Source organism: Crocuta crocuta, unplaced genomic scaffold (assembly GCF_008692635.1).
Source record: "Crocuta crocuta isolate KB4526 unplaced genomic scaffold, BGI_CrCroc_1.0 scaffold318, whole genome shotgun sequence".
Lineage (NCBI taxonomy): Eukaryota > Metazoa > Chordata > Mammalia > Carnivora > Hyaenidae > Crocuta > Crocuta crocuta.
This window is the reverse complement of record NW_027531425.1, coordinates 4064998-4083802: the sequence shown is the minus strand read 5'-3', so window position 1 is coordinate 4083802 and position 18805 is coordinate 4064998. Positions and strand designations below refer to the sequence as shown.

The window sequence follows — 18805 nt, the reverse complement described above, 5'->3', positions numbered from 1 at the left end:
CGAAGACGCCCTCTATTGCCTGGCGGGAGACACAGGATGTGGCCCCTGGTAACGATGGGGCCAGCGGGGTGAGGCGGCGCGGAGGACATCGTGGAGGGAAGCCCCGTGGCCCAGGTGGGTAGAGTGGACCCGGCGGCAAGAGATGTGGGTTCGAATATGGATGCATCACCTTGTTCGAGTCATTTGCTGCCTTTGACTCTCATTTTCTTCCCTGTAAAAGGCGGGCGAGGGACGAGGATAGATCCTGTCCCGCTCTTGCGTCCTATGTTTCATGAAGGGAAACCTAGCAGACGGGCGCCAGCGGAGGCGGATGGGGCAGGTGGGCGGCCGTGGGTGCACGATTCGGCAGAAACGCGGCCGCCAGAGAACGGCCGGTTTCCATATTCAGCCCCTCCACGAGCACACATGGCCGCTCGGTGCCAGGCGCTCCCCCTGCCCCTCCCTGGCGGGGGGAAGGCGTCCCCGCAGACCGGGCGCTGCGTCCCATCTACCCACCTTCCCTGCCCTCTAGCGCAGCTCGGGCGCGCCCCTGGCGCAGCGGGAGAACCCGGGACGCGGCCTGCCGGCAGGTGGCGCTGCGCCCCCGCATCTGGTTCTAAGGCACCAGAGGAAGAATGACCTCACCAGCCTCGGCTCCACCCACCCAGCCCAGAGCCGAGGAGAGCGGAGGAAGAGAGCGGCGCTAACCCCTTGTTGTGTGTGGACAGAAAGTGGGTGGGTGGGTGCGTGCGTGCGTGTGTGTGTGTGTGTGTGTTTTAGTCTGGCTAAATCTTGTTTTAAGTTTGGTAGAAAGGTCTTCCTAAGGTGACAGTTTCTTTCGGAACCTTAAGATTTGGAGATGTGTCGTTTCGGTCTGGTTAGGCTTTCAGTGCTTTCCTGGGGCACCACGCGCAGTCTCATTTCAGTAAGGGGACGAGGGGGACCTGTTATCAGAAGTAGCTCTAGGAGCTGGAAATCGACCTGAGCTCCCTTTTTATTAGCTGTGTGACCATGGACCTGTAAGTTAACCTCTCTGGACTGAACTTATCTGCAAAATGGAGATAATGTTGGTATCCACCTCACAGAATTGAAAGAGCACCTGAAGCATCTTGCCAAGGCCTAGCAACCACAGACGCAGCGTGAATGGAAGGCCTGGCTGCACTTAGCTCCAGTGAACACCCTTTGAGGTCCAGGAGGCAGCAGGTGTCTGTCTCCCCTCTCCTGGGTGCAGCCCTTGTTTCCCTTGTTGGGCCAGACAGTCCAGCATGTGGAGGGGAAGGGGCACAGAGTGTAACCTGGGATCCAAGCTTTTTGCTGCCGCGACTAGCCTGCCTCTGTTTTTGGTCAGACCTAGCCCGGCAATCCTCCTTCCTAGCAGGGACGCCCCCTCCTTCCCCCCCAAAGACGGTGAAACTGCCATACTCCCTGCTGTTGAGGCACAAGCTGGAGACAGAAAAACTACCAGTGACCTAGACCCAAGGTGGCAGTCCCACAGTGCCAAGGGGTGCTGGCACCTTGAAGTCACTCAAATCAGAAAGATGCTTTTGATGTACCCCGGATGGAGGGCATGGGGGCACTGTTAGGTCAGGAGAGCAGCCTGAAGCTAGAGCAGGGGGTAGGGAGATGGGTGACTGGGCACATGGGTGGGGGTGCTGCTCCCCAAATGGTCATTCACTTCTCTGCCTGCTCAGAGATGGCTGCCTTCCTGGGCTTGTGACTGCTATGGGGAGCTGGCCCCAAGCCCGCAGTTAGGAAGAGTCATGGAATGAGCATCCCCTGAACATGCCTAATATAGCCATCCCAGGGCCCTGGGCTCCACTCTGCCCCATCACCCCCGAAAGCAGCTCTGGCCAATGACTCCAGGCAGCAAGAATGGTCAGGAGCAGACCCTGGCTGAGGTCTGGTTTCCTTGGCCTGGTCAACCGGGTCAGTGGGGAGCCCTTTACTCAGGCCTGAGGCTTTCCCTTGCACTGGACTTTCTGCAGACATGAACTGGATATGTGGTCAACTCGGGATGGCATGGCAGGGAACCTGAGTTTCTAGAGCCTTCCATGGGGCCAGAGTGGGCATCAGCACCCTCGGTACAGTACAGAGCTGGGGCACAGTCATTCATTCACAACTAAAGGCTTGTATATATTATCAAAATCTTATGGAAAAACAGATACACAGCTATTTATACAACAGCAGGTGGGTGTGAGGGAAACGTCTGCTTTGGCATTAAACCTTCAGGACCAGCTGCCATCTGTCCCTCTCCTCCCAGCTGGAACCCACTCCCCACCAGGCACTGTCCGTCCAGGCCGGCTGTCCCTGCCATGTCCTCTCATTAGCCCAGGAGGGGTTTGAGGGTATCCTCAGCCCCTCCTCCTTCTCCCCTTGGGCCCTCATGCCCGCTGCATCTTCGGCCATTGCCCCACACAGAGGGCCCCGGGCCCCGCAGCTTTGCCCCGAGGGCTCCTCAGAGGCCTGAATCCTGGCCCTGGAGGGCAGTGGGGCTGGGCTGGTTATGTGGTCCGGGTGGGACGTCTGTCCTGAATCACAGGCCTTTTGCAACTTGCCAGCTGCTTGGGCCCCAGGCATGCCGTCTTCTCAATGACACGCTAAAAGGACTCTTCTTGTCCAGAAACCTCAGTTCCAGGTATGAAAGAAATTTTTGTAGAGCCTCAGAGACAAGAAAAGGAAAGTGAGAAGAGATCAGGCGTCCTTCCTTGCGCGTGGCCAGGCCCCGTGCTCTCCCGTGGCGGAGTGGGGACATCCACAGCGGGTGAGCCGGGGTGGGGTGGGCGGGGTCTGTGCGGGCCTGGGAGGCGAGGCCTGGGCAGTCATGGCATCGGCAGACAGTGCCCCCTGGCAGTCTGGTCCTACTGAAGCAGTTTGGGCACCTCCACCTGTCGGGGCAAAGCAGAGAGAGTTTAGAGAAAGGAGCTCAGCAAAGGGGCCTCTGCAGTTCATCTCGTCTCCCCTTCATGCACCTCAGTATATGTCTGTGAAATGAGTAAATGACGCGTTGACACAGAGGAAGCATTTTTTTCCTTTTCTGCAAAAGCTGGATGTCATCAAATGACCACGAGAATTACAGCTGAGGTTGTCTTTTGTGTCATGGTGTCTAGCCCCCGATGATGTTGTGGGGGTAGGGTTAGCTGCCACCAGCCAGCCAGACCAGCAGGTGACCATGGACTCTGTCACCAAAGGGCGGGGGATAGAGGTTGAGAAGAGGGGTCTGTAGGGATGGCTCTTGTGTCTGTGGCACTGATTAGTCACAGGGAGGTTCCCCTGAGGGCGGCTCTCCCAGACACCTTTGGGATAAACTGATCCGTAGGACTCGGCAGGTCCCGAGAGGGGATTCGTAAAAGGGAGGTCGTTTTTGCTTTGGGAATGGGGGGGAGAGGACATAATGGTAGGGTCACAGGTGGAACTTCTTTGTAGAGGCTCTTTCTCCATTTCTGGGAGACATTGGTTTAGCTGCAGGGTGGAGGAGTTCGAGGCATGGAGTGAGAGGCTCAAGGAAGCTCCTGAGAGGAAGGAGAGAATCCCCTCCCCCCCTGCAGGAGACAGGTGTGGCCTGCCCAGAGGCAGGGGGATGGATGGGACGGCCAGAAGCACCCTACGGACAAGAAGTCTGTGTACTNCCCCCCCCCAGCCCTGCTGGCTCTCCCCCTGCTCCACCTTCTCCAGCCCTGCTGACCTCTGCCCACAACTACTTAACTTCTTGAGCTGCTTGAGGTTGCTGGAGCGAATGGCAGCCAGTAGCTGGTCGCGGGAGTTCTTCTCCTGGGTGGGGAGGACTTTGTCTCCCATCTTCCTCTGGGTAGCTGGTGACAAGGAGTTCTTCAGGTTCTCCATGATGAGGGGTGGGGCCAAGGGAGGTGGAGGCGGAGGGGGAGCAGCCGGAGCGCCCCCTTTCTTGGGTGAGTTCTTGGGCGAGGCCTTTGGAGATGGCTGGGGGGAAGGCTTGGGGGAGCCCTTGGCCAGGGCCCCGAACTTGGGCACCTCCAACAGATCCTTCTTCTCGCCACTGGCCTCCTGTGCCTGCCGTTGCTCCTGGAGCCTCTTTTGTCGCTGTTTGTCCATGTTGCGGCTGAGCAGGTTGGTGACCGTCATCCGGGGCCCAGCCAGCTCAAAATGGTAGCCCAGCTTGAGCAGGGTGGTGTTCTCCTTGAGCAGCTTGGCAATCTCCATCTCCGTCTTGCCGCCGCAGATGTGCCGCTGGTTGTGGAAGCGGAGTTCAGTCAGCGTGTTGTTCTGGAGGAGGGCCCGGAAGATGGCCAGGATGCCCTTGCCGGTGATGTGGTTAGAGTCCAGGTTCAGGCTGGTGATGGTCTTGTTGGCCTTGAGCATGATGGCGATGGCAAAGGCCACGTGGTCATCGGCGCGCGTGTTGGCCAGGGCAAACACCTTGACCACAGTGTTGAACTCCAGAGCCTCGGTAAACCGGACCAAGATCTCATTCGTGATACAGTCTGAGTTGTTGACATTGACCTCGGTCATCTCTGGGTCATTGTTCTTCACTTTCTCCAGAGGCTCATCAAATATGCTGGGGGCCGCTTCCTCCTCCGCCTTGGCAGGCCCTTCAGAGGGCTTGGTGGGGCCAGCGGGGGCTTGTTTCTCCGGTGCCTGGGTCTTGTTCTCTTCTTTGGGTTCCTTTTTGTTTACGGATTCCTCTTTTTTCACTTTTTCATCCTCCCTTTTTGTGTCTGTGCTCCCACTTCCTCTTTTCACCTTCTCATCCTCCTTCCTGGCATCTGCACTCCTCCTCTCCCCTTTTCCCTTCCCGTCATCCTCTTTCTTACTCATCTCCTTCTCCTCTCTCTTCTTGTCTTTGTCTCTGCTCGGCCCTGTGCTCCTCTCACTGCCTTGCTTCTCCTCTTCCTTCCTTGGGGCTGCTGCCCTCTCCTCTCCCTTCCCTTCCTTCCCTGCCTCCTTCCTGTCCACCGCAGCCCTTACCCGGCCCTTGTCAATGCCCCTGATGAGCTTCTCCTCCTTGGGCTTCTCTCCACTTTTGCCATCAGCTTCATCTTTGTCTCTTGAGAAGCTTTTCTTTAAACCACCCCTCTTTGGCTCCTTCCCCAGGTCTGAGTCCCGTCTGGGGCCCAGGGTTTTTTTGCTGGCATCTCTGCCCCTTTCCTCTCCATTCTTGGCATCTGTCTGGGTCTCCACTTGCTTGTTTTCCTAAAAATTCAGAAAAGAAAAATAAACATGAAGAGCTGGCTACAGAGGGAGAGGAATGAGTATGGGGACAAGTGTGGGGAGCATTTATATAACTGCCCTGGAGCCTCCAAAGGACTATGTCCACTGAGAACACCATGAGGGGGTTTGGGATTCAAGCTGTCACGGTGATTTAGAAGGAATGCTTCCAGGGGTGCCTCTGTGGCTCAGTTGGTTAAATGACCGGCTCTTGATTTCAGGTCACGTTATAATCTCAAGGTCATGATCTCACAGTGGTGAGATGAGATGAGATGAGGTGAGATGGAGCCCCGCATTGGGCTTTGCCTGGGTGTTGAGCCTGCTGAAAATTCCCTCTCTCCCTCTCCCTCATCCTTCCCTGACTTATGCAGACATACATTCTCTCAAAAAAAAAAAAAAAAAATAGAAAAAGAAGAAGGGATGCCTTTCTAAGCCATGTTGGAACCCAAGGCAAAGGGAAAAATCACTAATACTGGTCCTGTCTTTATTTAAAATTTTGCATTTTTTGGTTGTCGTAGATTTTTTGGCATTAAATTCGATTTTTAAAAATATCGGTTTTCTTGGGACGCCTGGGCGGCTCAATCGGCTAAGCGTCCGGCTTCAGCTCAGGTCATGATCTCATGGTTCATGGTTTCGAGCCCCATGTTGGGCTCTGTGCTGACAGCTAGCTCAGAGCCTGGAGCCTGTTTCAGATTCTGCATCTCCCTCTCTCTCTGACCCTCCCCTGCTCTCTCTCTCTCTCTCTCTCAGAAATAAAAACATTTTAAAAAATTTAAAAAATATATCAGTTATCTTGATCACTGAGCTTTTTGGTGTCCCTTGCATTGTGTTCGAGGCAGTGCCTCACATGCCTCACCCTAGCGCTGGCCCTGCTTCCAAAGGGTCAGTGGTTCTCAGATACGGGGATTTTACAGCTAATACATTTTAAAAGGAACAACAACAACAACAAAAAGTTAGAGGGACCAACACAGGGCTGCTAACATTTTATTTTACCAATTAAAGATATTTATAGGGGTGCCTAGGTGGCTCAGTTGGTTGAGCATCTGACTCTTGGTTTTGGCTCACAACTCCCCAGAGTTGTGGGAATGAGTGCCATGTTGGGCTCTGTGCTGAGTGTGGAGCCTGCTTGGGACTCTCTCTCTCTTCCCTCTGTCCCTCTTCCCTGCTCACATACACTCTATCTCTAAAAAAAACAAAAAAAGGAATATTTATACATTTTATCTACTATCATCATCTCATTGAAATAGGAAGGAGCTCACAGTAAAGAAGTAAGGTAGGAGCGCCTGGGTGGCTCAGTCACTTGAGTGGCTGACTTGATTGTGGTTTAGGTCATGATCTCACAGTTTGTGAGATTGAGCCCAACGGCTCTCTGCTGACACCTGGGAGCCTGCTTGGGATTTTCTCTCTCTCCCTCTCTCTCTACCCCTCCCCCACTCCCTCTCTCTCTCTCTCTCTCTCACACACACAATAAGTAAACAGTAAAAAAAAAAAAAAGTAAGGTAGACAGAATAAAAGACACATGTTTACATCAAATATGTGTAGGTTTTTGAAAAGCCCACAATATTGTTCTTATTTTTTAGTAAAAGCTTTGCTAAGGATCAACATCTCTCTGGGAGGAGCCCTATTTTCCACTGAGTGAGCTGACCTCAGGAGGACTCTGGCAGATTCAGGACCTAGGACTCTGTGATTCCGCTTTGACCATAAACACACTGAGAAATTGTTCAGGGAGGCTTTGAAATGGAGATGTACTGAAGGCTTGGATTTTACATGCAACATGGGTCACCATGTACTTCCATGGGGCCCTGTTTCTTCCTCCACGAAGTCACATGAAGTCTGAGCCTTATTTTGAGAATGCTTGCTTCCTATCCACCTTGTTTAAGTTTATTTATTTATTTATTTATTTGTTTGTTTATTTATTGGGGGGGGGTCAGTTGGGTAGGAAGAGAAGGAGAGAGAATCCCAAGCAGGCTGTCAGCACAGAAACCAATGTGGGGCTCAATCCCACGAACTGTGAAATTATGACCTGAGCTGAAATCAAGAGTTGGCTACTTAATGGACAACCGACTGAGCCCCCCAGGTGTTTTTTAAGAAGAGACTATGGCCTGATTATTAGAAAGGTTTTCTGTTTTTCAAGAGTGCCCGCTTGGCTTGTGGGAAGAGGAGGAGGAAGGAAAAGCCACCCTCCATGGCATCCGTGCCCCCCCATCCCTTCCTCACTCTCACCCCCAACGCAGTCCCAGATGGAATGGAGAGCCGGTTGGTCCTATGGAAACAGTTTGTACCTGCACTACAAACACATGCCATCGGGGACTGGCCCCAGGGTTTATTTAGCAGCAAAAGTCCTTGGCTTCTCTGCTAGAATCACAACAGGCAGCCAAGGGGCAGGAGGCCTGGTGAGGCAGGGCTGAGGAATGTGCCCTTCCCTCTTCCTGCCCTAATGGGGCAGCTGCGCTGGGGGACTCACTGGTGCTTTCATGGTGGAGCAAGCCACCTCTCACACTTCCTCTGGCTCCCAGTGAACTGGATTTGACCCTTAAGGTCACCCTTTTCTGGGGAGCAGACTTGCGGTGACTTTATAGTACCTTGATTTGAAAGGAGGAGTATGCAAATGGATGTAAACGAGGAAATCCAATGGGTCAGCCCCTTTAGGACACTCCCGACCACTGCCCTGGGCTCAGCCAGGAAATTCCAGCCCATCCCAGCTCAGAGTGGTTTCATCATAAATTCTATCAGGAGCCTGGAGGTGAGAGCTGGGTGCCCCAACCTCTCCAGCAGAGACCAGGTCAGGCCCCTAATGCGGGGAATCCTGCCCTCTCCTTCCAAAATGCGCACCCTTGGGGATTCCTCAGCACCCACTGTGTGCCGCCCAGCTGCCCTCTGCACGGCTCCCATGCTGGTCACAGGCCTCACTTGGAGGGAAACTGGGGAGCCAGAGAGATGGTAACTTAACCAGCAAGTTCAGGAAAAACTAGGTTCCGGATCTGACTGTCACCAGCCAAGTCAACGTAACCTTTTCTGACCTTGTTTTTTAGGGGTGAAGGCACTCCCCTCTACCTGCCAGGTCATGCTCCGGGTGCCCGGCCGCCCCTGCCGCCCCTGCCGCCCCTAGAACCTGCCCCACAGCTACCTGCTCTCCCAGCCAAACCCCTGCCACGCTTAGACCAGGGCTCCCATTTGGAACCTTCCCCTGCTCTCCCATCAGGACTCCTTTTCCAACATGTTCACCCTCACTCTGCCCTGACACCCTAGCCGCTGACCTCTCCCCTTGTCTTCATCCAGGATTGCTCCTCGCTCCCTCCTAGGGTGCTCCCCCCACACTGGGGCCCTAGTTGGCTTGGAGCGGCTGTGTGTCTGATCTTGAGGAGGTGTTCCAGCCCTTTAAAAAGAACCTAATGAAAACCAGGCAGGGCGGGGGAGGGGAGCTGATTAATCATGGGTTTCCTCCAAATAGCCAGGAATGAGTGGGGCTGGGGCTTGTTGCTGCTCGTAGCCCTGAGAGCTCAGACGTTGCCTTAAAAGGAGAAGGAGCCCAGCGTCCTCCCAGGGCTGGGATTTCTGTTGAGCGAGCTCCTCAGCACATAGCAGAGCTGCCTCCTTCTTGCTTATCTGAAAGGGAGTCCAAGCCAACTTCTTTTGCTTCGAGAACCGGTGGTACATCCTAGTGACCCCCGGAGGTTATTTTTGCTTGTCCTCCAGTCTCTAGGCCCCACTCCACTGTTCATCCCTTGTAGCAAGAGGGGTTAGGTTAGATATAACAAAGAACTTCCATAAAGCAAAGGTCCACAGGCTTCTAGATGAGAACCGTAAGCCTTAAGCGGCAAAAGTTGTCCTTCCCTTTGGGAAAAGCTTTAGGGTTAGGGGAAGCCCTCAGGGGTGCTTTGGGAATCCATCATAGAGGCAGAGGAATGGAGATGATGACCTCTGAAGGCCTCTAACAACCTGTGAAATGATGCCGAGACCTAGCAATCAGGCTTGGAGGTAAAAAGCAGCTCCTTGCCCCCATCTGCTCCAGGCCTCGGATATCACTTCCTCTAGAAGTCTTGTCCAATTCAACAGAGAGAGAACATTTCACCGCTTTCATTGCCCAAGGGGGAGAGAAGAATTGTCTGTCCAGAAGTCCCTGGAAAATGAGAACTTGCTGAGAGAAGACCAAGCCCCCTGTATGTGCTGCACTCAGCCCTCAGCCCACGGTTGCCTAATACCTCATGTAGCCCACCACCAAGGTCACCTCCTTCCTATGACCCGAGGCCTCTGCAAGGGACAGAGTCTGCAGCCCTCCCCAGAGGACAGCACCAAGGTGAATAGAACCCTTCTATTGGAAAATTTCTATTGTAACAGGACATGGAAGGTGTGGGTTTGTTTAGTTCACTCCAGCCACTTGCGTAGCAGGTGGCAGAGCCCAGTGACTGGTAATGGCTGTGCCCTTCACCTGGGATCCCACTGCCATGGGTTCGAGTGCATTTGTTCCATCCCCAAAGTAAGTCCGAGGTGATGTCAATTGAGATGGTTCAAGGCCAGTCTTTTGCTAGGTTCCCCCAGGGCTGCCTGGTGAGACAGACAGCCATTAGACTTTCTGCCTAGAGGCCTCGACAGGCACCAGCTCAATCTCCAGGCTAACTCTGCTTTCAGTAGACTGTCTCCCAAGCCTTAGCTGAAGTCCTGAGGGCACGGACAGCCTCAGGACTCAAGCTCATTAGGAGCCCACATTTTTAGCTTGGCTCCGGACCACAGCCTGCTTCTTGTTTCTTGTGCATCAGGTTATATTTAGTAGGAAAGCATCGGGGAACTCTACGGCGTCCCATAGTCCTCCCAGTGCTCTGACCCCTCACCACGTCTCCTTCCTAGTCCTGCACCAATCCTCTCCACCAGCCCCCAGCACGTCTCAGAGCCCAAGATCACGTTTCCCTGCTTCTCCCATGAAGCTGGTCCAGCAGAGAGCTGGAGCCCTGGCCCTACTCATTCCAGCCACCTGGAGACCCGCTACCCAGCACCGCAACTGCCAGGGTCTTCTGTCTGCAAGGGAGGGTACGGAGGAGCCTGCCATAGGCTGGAAGTGTGCCCAAGGTCCCCCGGGAGAACAGCCCCCTTACATGGCTCGTGTGAAGGTCAGGGTTGCCAGCAGGGCCCAGGGCTCCTGAGGACCAAGGAAATTCACTCCCTACCGCCTCTTGCCTCATTCTACATGGAATGCCATGCAAACTTTTGTTTGCACCAGGAAGAAAGATTCCGGATTCTTCTGACCAGAAGTTTCAGGAGGACCAACTGCCTTTTGGGGGAAGTAGAATTCCTAGAACTGGCATTTGTGCAGAGGGCCAGCAATGCCAATTTCCCTTGGTGGTCTATGGGCCAGGAGCCCTCCACTGAGGCTTAGCCCAGCTCGTTAGACAGAGCTTCAGATGTTTTTTGTTTTTTGTTTCTTTTTTCAAGTAGGCTCTATACCCAACGTGGGACTTGAACGTGTGACCCCAGGGTCAAGAGTTGCATGCTCTATGGACAAAGACAGCCAGGTGCCTCTGATCTTTTTTTTTTTTTAATTGAAGTATAGCTGACCAACGGTGTTACATTAGTTTCAGATATGTACATAGTGATTTGACAATTCTATACATTATACAGTAGAGCTTCAGATCTTGCAACAACTGATACTGTCCCTAGAAAGCTGTAGGTTCCCTCCAGAGCTGTCAGGAAAACAAGGATTGTTCTGGAAATGTCCTCCCTCTGGTCACATGTGGATTCATTGGCTCTGCAGGCAGTTGGCCTCTGTGCAAATCCCAACTCTGCCCTTGACCAGCTGTGTAATCTCGGGCAGGCTGCATACCTCCTCTGAACCTGTTGTCTCATACGCAGAATGGAACCGACGAACCTGGAGCTCATCATGAGGTCGCAGGTGGTTGTAAGGAGACTTACACTGAAGTCCTGACACCAAGAAGGGCCTGAACAGGAGATAAGCTGCCATGAAGCTGAGCCCTCCCTTAAGAAAAGTGCTTAAACCAGTGGCAGGCAGGGGGCTTGCCTTGCTCCTCCCTGAGGCCCCTGGCCCCCTTGCTTAGTATCTCAGCATCATTTAGAAGTGTGAAATCAAGCATTTGCCAAGCAGCCAGTGGAACTGCATTTTTGCACTTCCCCGTGAACAATGACATGACCATGTCTCAAACCCCAGAAAGCTGCCTGGAGAGCTAGAAGCCAGGAAGGGAACAGGTTGCTTTGGGAATTCTCCATCACCCTCTCCCCCAGTCCCATGGTGACAGAGGCAGGGATGGAGTGGGATGGGAGCAGGTATCACCCATACCCCAACAATGACAACTAGTGCTAGGGTCCTATGAATGGTGGGGCCTGTGTGGGCCTGGGGGTACAAAGAGATGCCTGTTCTCTAGGGCTAGCCCTGCCAAGTACTCCTGTGACCTCACTCATTCATCCTATGTGGCTTCATTCATCGGGAGGTGTATATCAACACCATCCTGGGGACATCGCGCTATATAAGACAGTCCCGCCCTCACAGTTTAGGGGGCATAGCAGGCAGGGGGACAAGTTGACATCAAGGTACATGTGGCAGATGGTGCTGAGGCAGTGGCCCCACTGCCTGAGAGTTACTGTTTAGGCTGACAGCATCCCTTCATACTGACCAGAGAATCACTCCAGAAAAAGGCCTGGCAGCCCCTCCCCCAACCATTCCCAGACTGAAGTTCCTTGACTCCTGTTCTGGCGGTGGCTCAGGGACAAGGCGTTGGCATTTCCCAGAAACCCCCTTTTTTGGTTATCCCAACCCTGACCCTTTTCAGATCATCCTGGGTCGCCTTCCCCTATTTCACAGCCCCACTGTGTAGGGAAACATCGTCTCCGTGGGCCCTCACAGGATGAGTTCTGAGCAGCCCCCTTCTTCTCATCCCTTGTAGCTATTAAGGGATTTATGGGGAAACTAAAACCACAAAGGATGGACTCAAGAAGGAGGAAGCCAATAGGGAATGGGGGCAGAATAGGGCTTTAGTCTCGCCCCCTTGGGTTCACATCTCTGGGAACATACTTTATGGGATGTTCAAGGGCTTATACACAAAGACCCATGTGTACACTCAGCTCCTGTCCCTAAATGGAGTCTAGTTAATCCCCTAAGAAATGGACTCAAAAGAAAATTCCTAATTTGGGGTTGGGGGCTGTATCATCCGGTGTGGGTACTGCAAAACTGCCTCCTCACAATGCCTTCTGGGACTGATGACTGCATGCCTGGAGCCCCCCAGCCCCTGAGCAAGGAGGGAGGGAGGATGGGGAGGTCCAGCATGGGGGCCTGCACATCACAGGTGCCTCTGTACATGCTTGTTGAGGATGCCAACAAAGTACACCAGCCCCAAATAATCTGCATGGGTGACATCAGAAATGGGCAGGTGTCAGGTTTGGAGAGAACCCCCCGCCCAAGGTAACCCTGGCAGGGACCCTCAAAACCAGGGACCAGCAGCCATCTCCACCCTCTTGTGCTCCCAGCCAGAAGTCTCATGGAGTGACAGTGTGACAGCCCATCCACACCTAATAGATATGACAAGCAGTGTTGGAGGCTTGTGTCCCATTGTCCCCCCAAAAAGAAAGCCTCCAAACTGACCAGGACTCCAGAGGGGTCATCTAGGGCACCCCCTTGGGGGAATGTGTGCACCTGGTAAGCTCTGAGCTAAGAAGCCAAGGCTCATGCAGTCACAGAGCTAAGAAAAGCTGTGTCCCTGCAGGCATCCGAGATGCCCCTTGCTGTCCTGTCCCCACCCTGCTTGCTCTCTCTGGCTTCCCTGTGCTCTCCAGGACCTGCTGGCTGTGAGCATGTGAATCAACTCTTGGGGTGGTGCGCAGGCTCCAGCCCCACGGTGGGATGTTTGTAGCTCGTTGGGCCTAAGGTCTGGGAATGGCATCAAGCTTTCTAGGGAAGGGCAAGGCCAACTCAGGCTGTCCCTTTACCCAGTGAAGAAACTACATGGCAATGCTGGAGGAGCTCCTTTCATGGTTTTGAGCCCCGTATTTCTTTTCTTTTCTTTAACGTTTATTTATTCTTGAAAGAGAGAAGGCACAAGCAGGGAAGGGCCAGAGAAAGACACAGAATCAGAAAGAGGCTCCAGGCTCTGCTGTCAGCACAGAGCCCGACATGGGGTTCAAACCCACAGACCACAAGATCATGACCTGAGCCGAAGTTGGACACCCACAACCAACTGAGCCACCCAGGCACCCCATTGAGCCCCATATTTCTAAAGGGCATGTTCCCCACCCCTGGCTGCCAGCCCACTGGAGAAGTCAAGTTTAGTGCCCTTCCTCAAATCCTCAGTCCACAACAGCTTTGTACTGTTTCCTCTCCAGAAAACAGCTGCTGAATTAAGGAGGGTTTATCCATGTGCTGTTGGCCATGCTGCGCATGGAGTTCTCCACCCCTGCAGCCCTGTGCTGGCTCTGCAGGGGTGCTTCTGCCATTTTCCCACTTTCACAGAAGAAGAAGCAGAAGCCCAAGATCACACAGCTATTACGTGAGGAAGCAAGGACTCGGGTTCTAGAGTCTGAACTTTTTGCCCCTTTATTACACAGTCTTGCGTGAGCGGGCCGCACGCCCAGCCATTCTTTGACTTAAATTCCTGGTACAGAGTTCAGCTTTCCACCCCCTGGCTTCCCAACACTGAAATAAGAAGGTTTTGGTGTTTACAAGGTGGCAGATGCCGTGCCAAGTGCCGCACATAAGTCACCCATCTAAGTCACTCCTCTGTGCTGCCACCAGGTTCAGGCCTCCCTGGGAGGAAGCTGGGACGAGGGCTGGCAGGGGCGGGGTCCCTCGTGCTGCTGGCTGGTAGGAGCCAGGGTGACCTTCGCTTGTGTATCACCGTCTTCTTTTTCCAGTGTTCCCTATAAGCTTTTATCACAGTCTTAACCGCCATCACATTATGACAGCGTCTTAGAAATACACCACAGAAAAGTCAGAATTCTGGACAGTGTGCGTAGGGGCAGTCCTGGTGTCTGGGGGTTGGTGGTGACGTTTTTGGCATTTTGCAGATGGCGTCGTTCTTAAGCAAGTCACATCAGCAGTAAGGGCGAGGACTGGATTTCAAGCTCAGATCTCTTGGAGTCTAAAGATCGTGCTCTTACCTACCATGCCACACCCACTCCCCACCGTCAGACCCTAAGGAATAAATGCCAGGCTCCTGGCAAAGCACACAACATGGACCTGATGCCTGCCACCTGGGCATCTGACCATTTGGTCATATGCTTGAGGAGTGACAGCTCTGCTAGGTGCTGGGCTCAGCTCTGGGGAGACAGAGATGGATGGACATGAATCTCTGCAGAGCCGGGAGAGGCACCTGATGTCCCCTTGGATTCCGTGTTCAGGCTGGGAGGGGGGACTGCCTGGGAGGGAAGGGCCCATGGCTCTTGCAGCATTAAGGGGAAGACAGCCTCGTGAGAATAAAAATCAAGATGCCAAGGTGGGGAGACCATGGCTGTCTCCACAGTCAGGCGTGGAAGAAGGAACCCAAAGTGTACGTGGAAGGTGGCGACCACCAGAGCCTGGGGGAGCCGGGCCTACGGAGGACGCGGGGAAGGCCTGGCTGGACAGGAGAAAGATCTGCAGAGGTGAACACTAGGTCTAAGAAAGCCCTCACAGAGCACAGAGCCAGAAAGTTCCCCTGAGGAAGGTTCCATAAGTGGGGAGACACAGGAGCTGACCCTGAACGAGGAGGAGTTTGGGAAGCAGGGCAGGAGCCCCGTGTGCTGAGCAGGAAGCCTTCCTCTGCAGCCTCACTGCTCTGCCCTCATTTCTGAGCCCCATCCTACGACTCTGTTCCTTTACAGGCAGTTCTGCACCCCATTTTCAGCGGGTTAACCTCCACCCAGTGCCCAGCGCCAATGAAACATTGTGTGTGGCCTGCTTTAGGAAGTCACTCTGTGTCCCCTAGCCCCTGCCCTAGGCCCTTCCCCCACAACTCCCAGTCTTGGCCCCTATCACTCTGTCCCTTTATCCATCTCCCCTATGGGACCACCGCCAGGAAGGATGCCTTCTCATTCACTGGGTCCCCAGCAGATGGTGCCAGGCACATTGTAGATGCTTGCTTGACAGCTATTGAATAAATGAATGAGTGAATGAATGAGTGAATGATGGCCACCAGATGAAGCCAAGTATTAGTTTGGAATGATGAAGATCCAGAAAGCTTGTCAATTAAGGAGCTGACCACAAAGAAGGGAGTGATGAACAAAGACTACATTATTTGATGTTGATGTTGAAGGTGAACAAGGTGCGCTCCCTCCACTCACCACTGGCAGAGACAAATCCCAAGGCTGAAATGCCGGTGGGCTCGCATCCAGTCTGGCCACAGGTTGGAGAGCCCCGGATGTCAGCCTTCTCAGCCTGGTCCAGGTGTGTTACATGTCCCCAGCGCCTCAGCCCTGTTCCGGTGAGGGCTCCTTGAGCAGGGCACGTGGTCCACAGCCCAGGGCAGGCCGAGTCGGGGACCAGACAAGGGGCCAGGGTGACTGGGAGAATGAATGTGTGTGATTCCACTCCACTTCTGGAAAGATAACCCCGGGCTCTGCCATTCAGCAGGGCCAGCTGTAGAGCCTTTCTAAACTCCTCACATCCTCTCCCTAGGAAGGCAGGCCTGAGACAGCTTCTCATTATAAGCACCCAGGGCTTACAGGTGCCCTCTGCACAGTCATGCCCTCTGCTGGTGGCTCTCCCTGCTTTCTGTCCCTTCCCTCCTGGCACTGGGTCCCGATCAGGCCGGCCCAACACCAGGTTTGACCGTAGGGCACACTCCTGTGTATGCTATACATCCCGAGTCCACACCCAGAAGTCCTATAGGGTCTGTGGCTGCCCGCCTTGGCCTGCAGCCTTGAAGATGTCCAGAGCTGGAGGGGAAGGAGGTAGGAGCTGAGAGGCAGCTACACAAGCCAGGCCAGCTCCCAGAGCCTGCCCCCCAGTGACATTCCTTAAAGGAATGCAGTAAACAAGAAGAAGGCCAGCCCCGTGGGGCCAGAGGTGGGAGGCTAGGGCTGGGAGTGGAGGCAGTGACAGCCCTTCTATTCTCCATCTTCACCACTTGGTCCCAAAGGATGGAGCAGCTGGGGAGAGGTCAAGTTTGCTTTACCAAACCAGAGATTTCTAAGAAGCTAGCTCTCAGAACTGTCATCCACTAGCTAGTTTCTTTAGTGACCTCTCTGGGCCACTACTGGAAACATGATCTCTCAGGCCAAGGCTGGGGTCCCTCGAATAACTCAGTTCTCAGCCTGACCACTGCTGACCCTCTTGCTGCCGAGCAGGAGTGAGGCTTAACACCTGCTAAATGTCACCTGCGAAGTGGGGACACCACGAAAAGTTTAAATTCAGAATTTCTTTTCCTTTTTAAGGCTGAGTAGGATTCCATTATATCTATATGCCACATTTTGTTGATCTGTTCATCCATGGAGGGGCACTTGAATTGTTTCCACCTTTTTTTTTTTTTTTTTTTGCTATTGTTCATAATGCTGCTATGCACATGGGTGTGCAAACATCTGTTCCGGTCCCAGCTTTCGGTTCTTTTTTCGGTTCTTTTGGGTCTCTACCCAGAAGTGGCATTGCTGGAACGCCATCCAAATTCTCACTTCTCTGTACCACCCGCCTGACTGCTATACCTTCAATCCTATCTGACGTGTGAACCACATACTTGCAAATATCCTCCGCGGGGGTCAGGCCCACTGGTCAGAGTCCCCGCCCTGAACCCCACTGCTCCACGCTTGTGCGGCACCCCCGCTGCTGGGCCAGGCATGGCAAGCAGCCCACCCCTACACTGGGGCCACTGCCCTCCATGCCCCACAGCTTTGCCTCCTGGGTGACACCAATGCCGAGCCCTAGCACTCAAATTAGAATGCCAGTGTTCTAGTCTTTGCTATCATGCCAGTGTGGAGATCATGACCCTTCAGAAGGTTCTGAGCCTTCAGTGGAGTGCTATGTGGGAGGTGTTTGCAACAGAGCCAAATGCACTGGAAGCCTGCAGTGAAAGTTAGCTATCATGATCTAGTTTCCCTGATTTATAGCTCTCTCCTGGTTCTCCCACCAGCATGTGTTTGAGCTCTCAGATTCCTTGTCCTCTGTGTCTCATCCCACTCCACCCCATTCTCAGCAGATCATCTCCCCTACTCACCTCCCAGGAATCAATAGAAACCAGCCTGTGGGAATTCTCCAACTTCCCACCATCTTTCTCCTACCAACTCACCGCCATGTTCATCTCCTTTCCCCAGTCCTGGAAAGGACAAGCACCTGTCTTTCTGTTCCAGGCTCACCCTGCCGTGGGCTCTGGCTCCCACTCTCTCTCTCATGGGCCTCTCATCCCAGGCCAATCAAATCTGTGCCTCGACCCCCCCAGTCCCGCCGGGTGCTGCCCTGCACGAATAGCCTTTTACACCCCAACTTCCCCCAAAATGTTCTTGTGAAGTCCCTACGCATTCCTTGATCCGACACAAACTTACCTCAGCCCCGCCACTCCCCAGAAATTAGTTTCAGCCAGGTCATCACTGACCCCGTTATTGCTAAATTAGATTTACATTTGCATTCTTTATCTTGCTTAATTGCTTGGGAATGCTTGGGAATTACATGCCTCTTAAATGTGGGCGTTTTCAAGGTCTGATTTTGAGCCTCTTTTGTTCTCACTTTTAGGGTCTTTCGCTGGGTGACTTCATTTATTCTGATGGAATAGATTGTGTTCTGTGTTCTGATGTCTCTTGACACTGTATTCCTGGGCTGGGTACCACTGCAGAGGTTCAGACCTTTGTATCCAGCTGTCTGTGATACCTCCTGGCATGACTGTCCCCACATATCTTAAAAACCTGGGCTCCCCCTGGCTTCCCACTGCAATGCCCTTTCCTGCTCTACCCCTTGTCTTGGTGAATGACTCCTCCAAACATCTGGCAACTCAGCTCAGAAATCCTGAAGGGAAGAGGATGGGAGGGGCTTGTGGGAAGAAGCCATGTGGACCCTGCCGCACTTATGCATCCCTTCTCCCCCTTCCCAAGGGATTTGGGGGAGGCTGTGAAGTCAACCAATTTTATAAAAGATAGTTTTATCTAATCCCCTTATCTCCTACACTCGGATGATGCTACTTCCTCCCCACCACTCCCATCAGCCCCTCCTTTCCTCCTCACTGATGCTACTTTGGTCCCAGGCAGTTGTCATCTGTCACTGGGGCTACTGGCTTTGCTGACCTCTTCCAGGACAGTCTTCTCCCCATAACCACAGTGACTCTGCTGAAGAACAGATCTGTCCATTCACTTCTTTGCCTGAAAGCTTCCAGTGGTTCTCTAGCGCGCCTGGGGTAAAGTCGAGACTCCCACGGCCCGTCCCCACCTGGCCACTCACTGCCCTCTCTCAGGGTTCCATCCTGCACCCTGCTCAGCCCTGCTCGATTCTCTCTGTTCTTGCAGGGAGTCAGTCCTTGGGCCTTTGCAGTGATGTTTTTGCTCTCGTTTTTCTGGTAAATTCTTACCCCAGTTCTTAACCTAGAGATGTTTAAGCTTAGATCTTTAATTCATTTGGATTTTATTTTGGAGTCTGATGTGAGATAGTGATCTGTTTTTGAAACAGATATCTAGGGGCACCTGGGTGGCTCAGTTGATTAAGTAACCAACTCTTGACTTTGGCTCAGGTCACAATCTCATGGTTCATGAGTCC

At 53.3% G+C, this 18805-nt stretch overlaps 1 protein-coding gene across 1 annotated transcript in view; it reads right to left on the bottom strand.

Annotated features, from left to right (window-relative positions):
- LMOD1 (leiomodin 1) overlaps window positions 1–18805 on the bottom strand; it is a 43498-nt gene that overhangs the window by 171 nt on the left and 24522 nt on the right. The window contains exon 2 of the mRNA XM_077771980.1: window positions 3662–5145. Coding sequence (XP_077628106.1) covers window positions 3662–5145 — 1484 coding nt within the window. The remainder of the gene's footprint in view (window positions 1–3661; window positions 5146–18805) is intronic.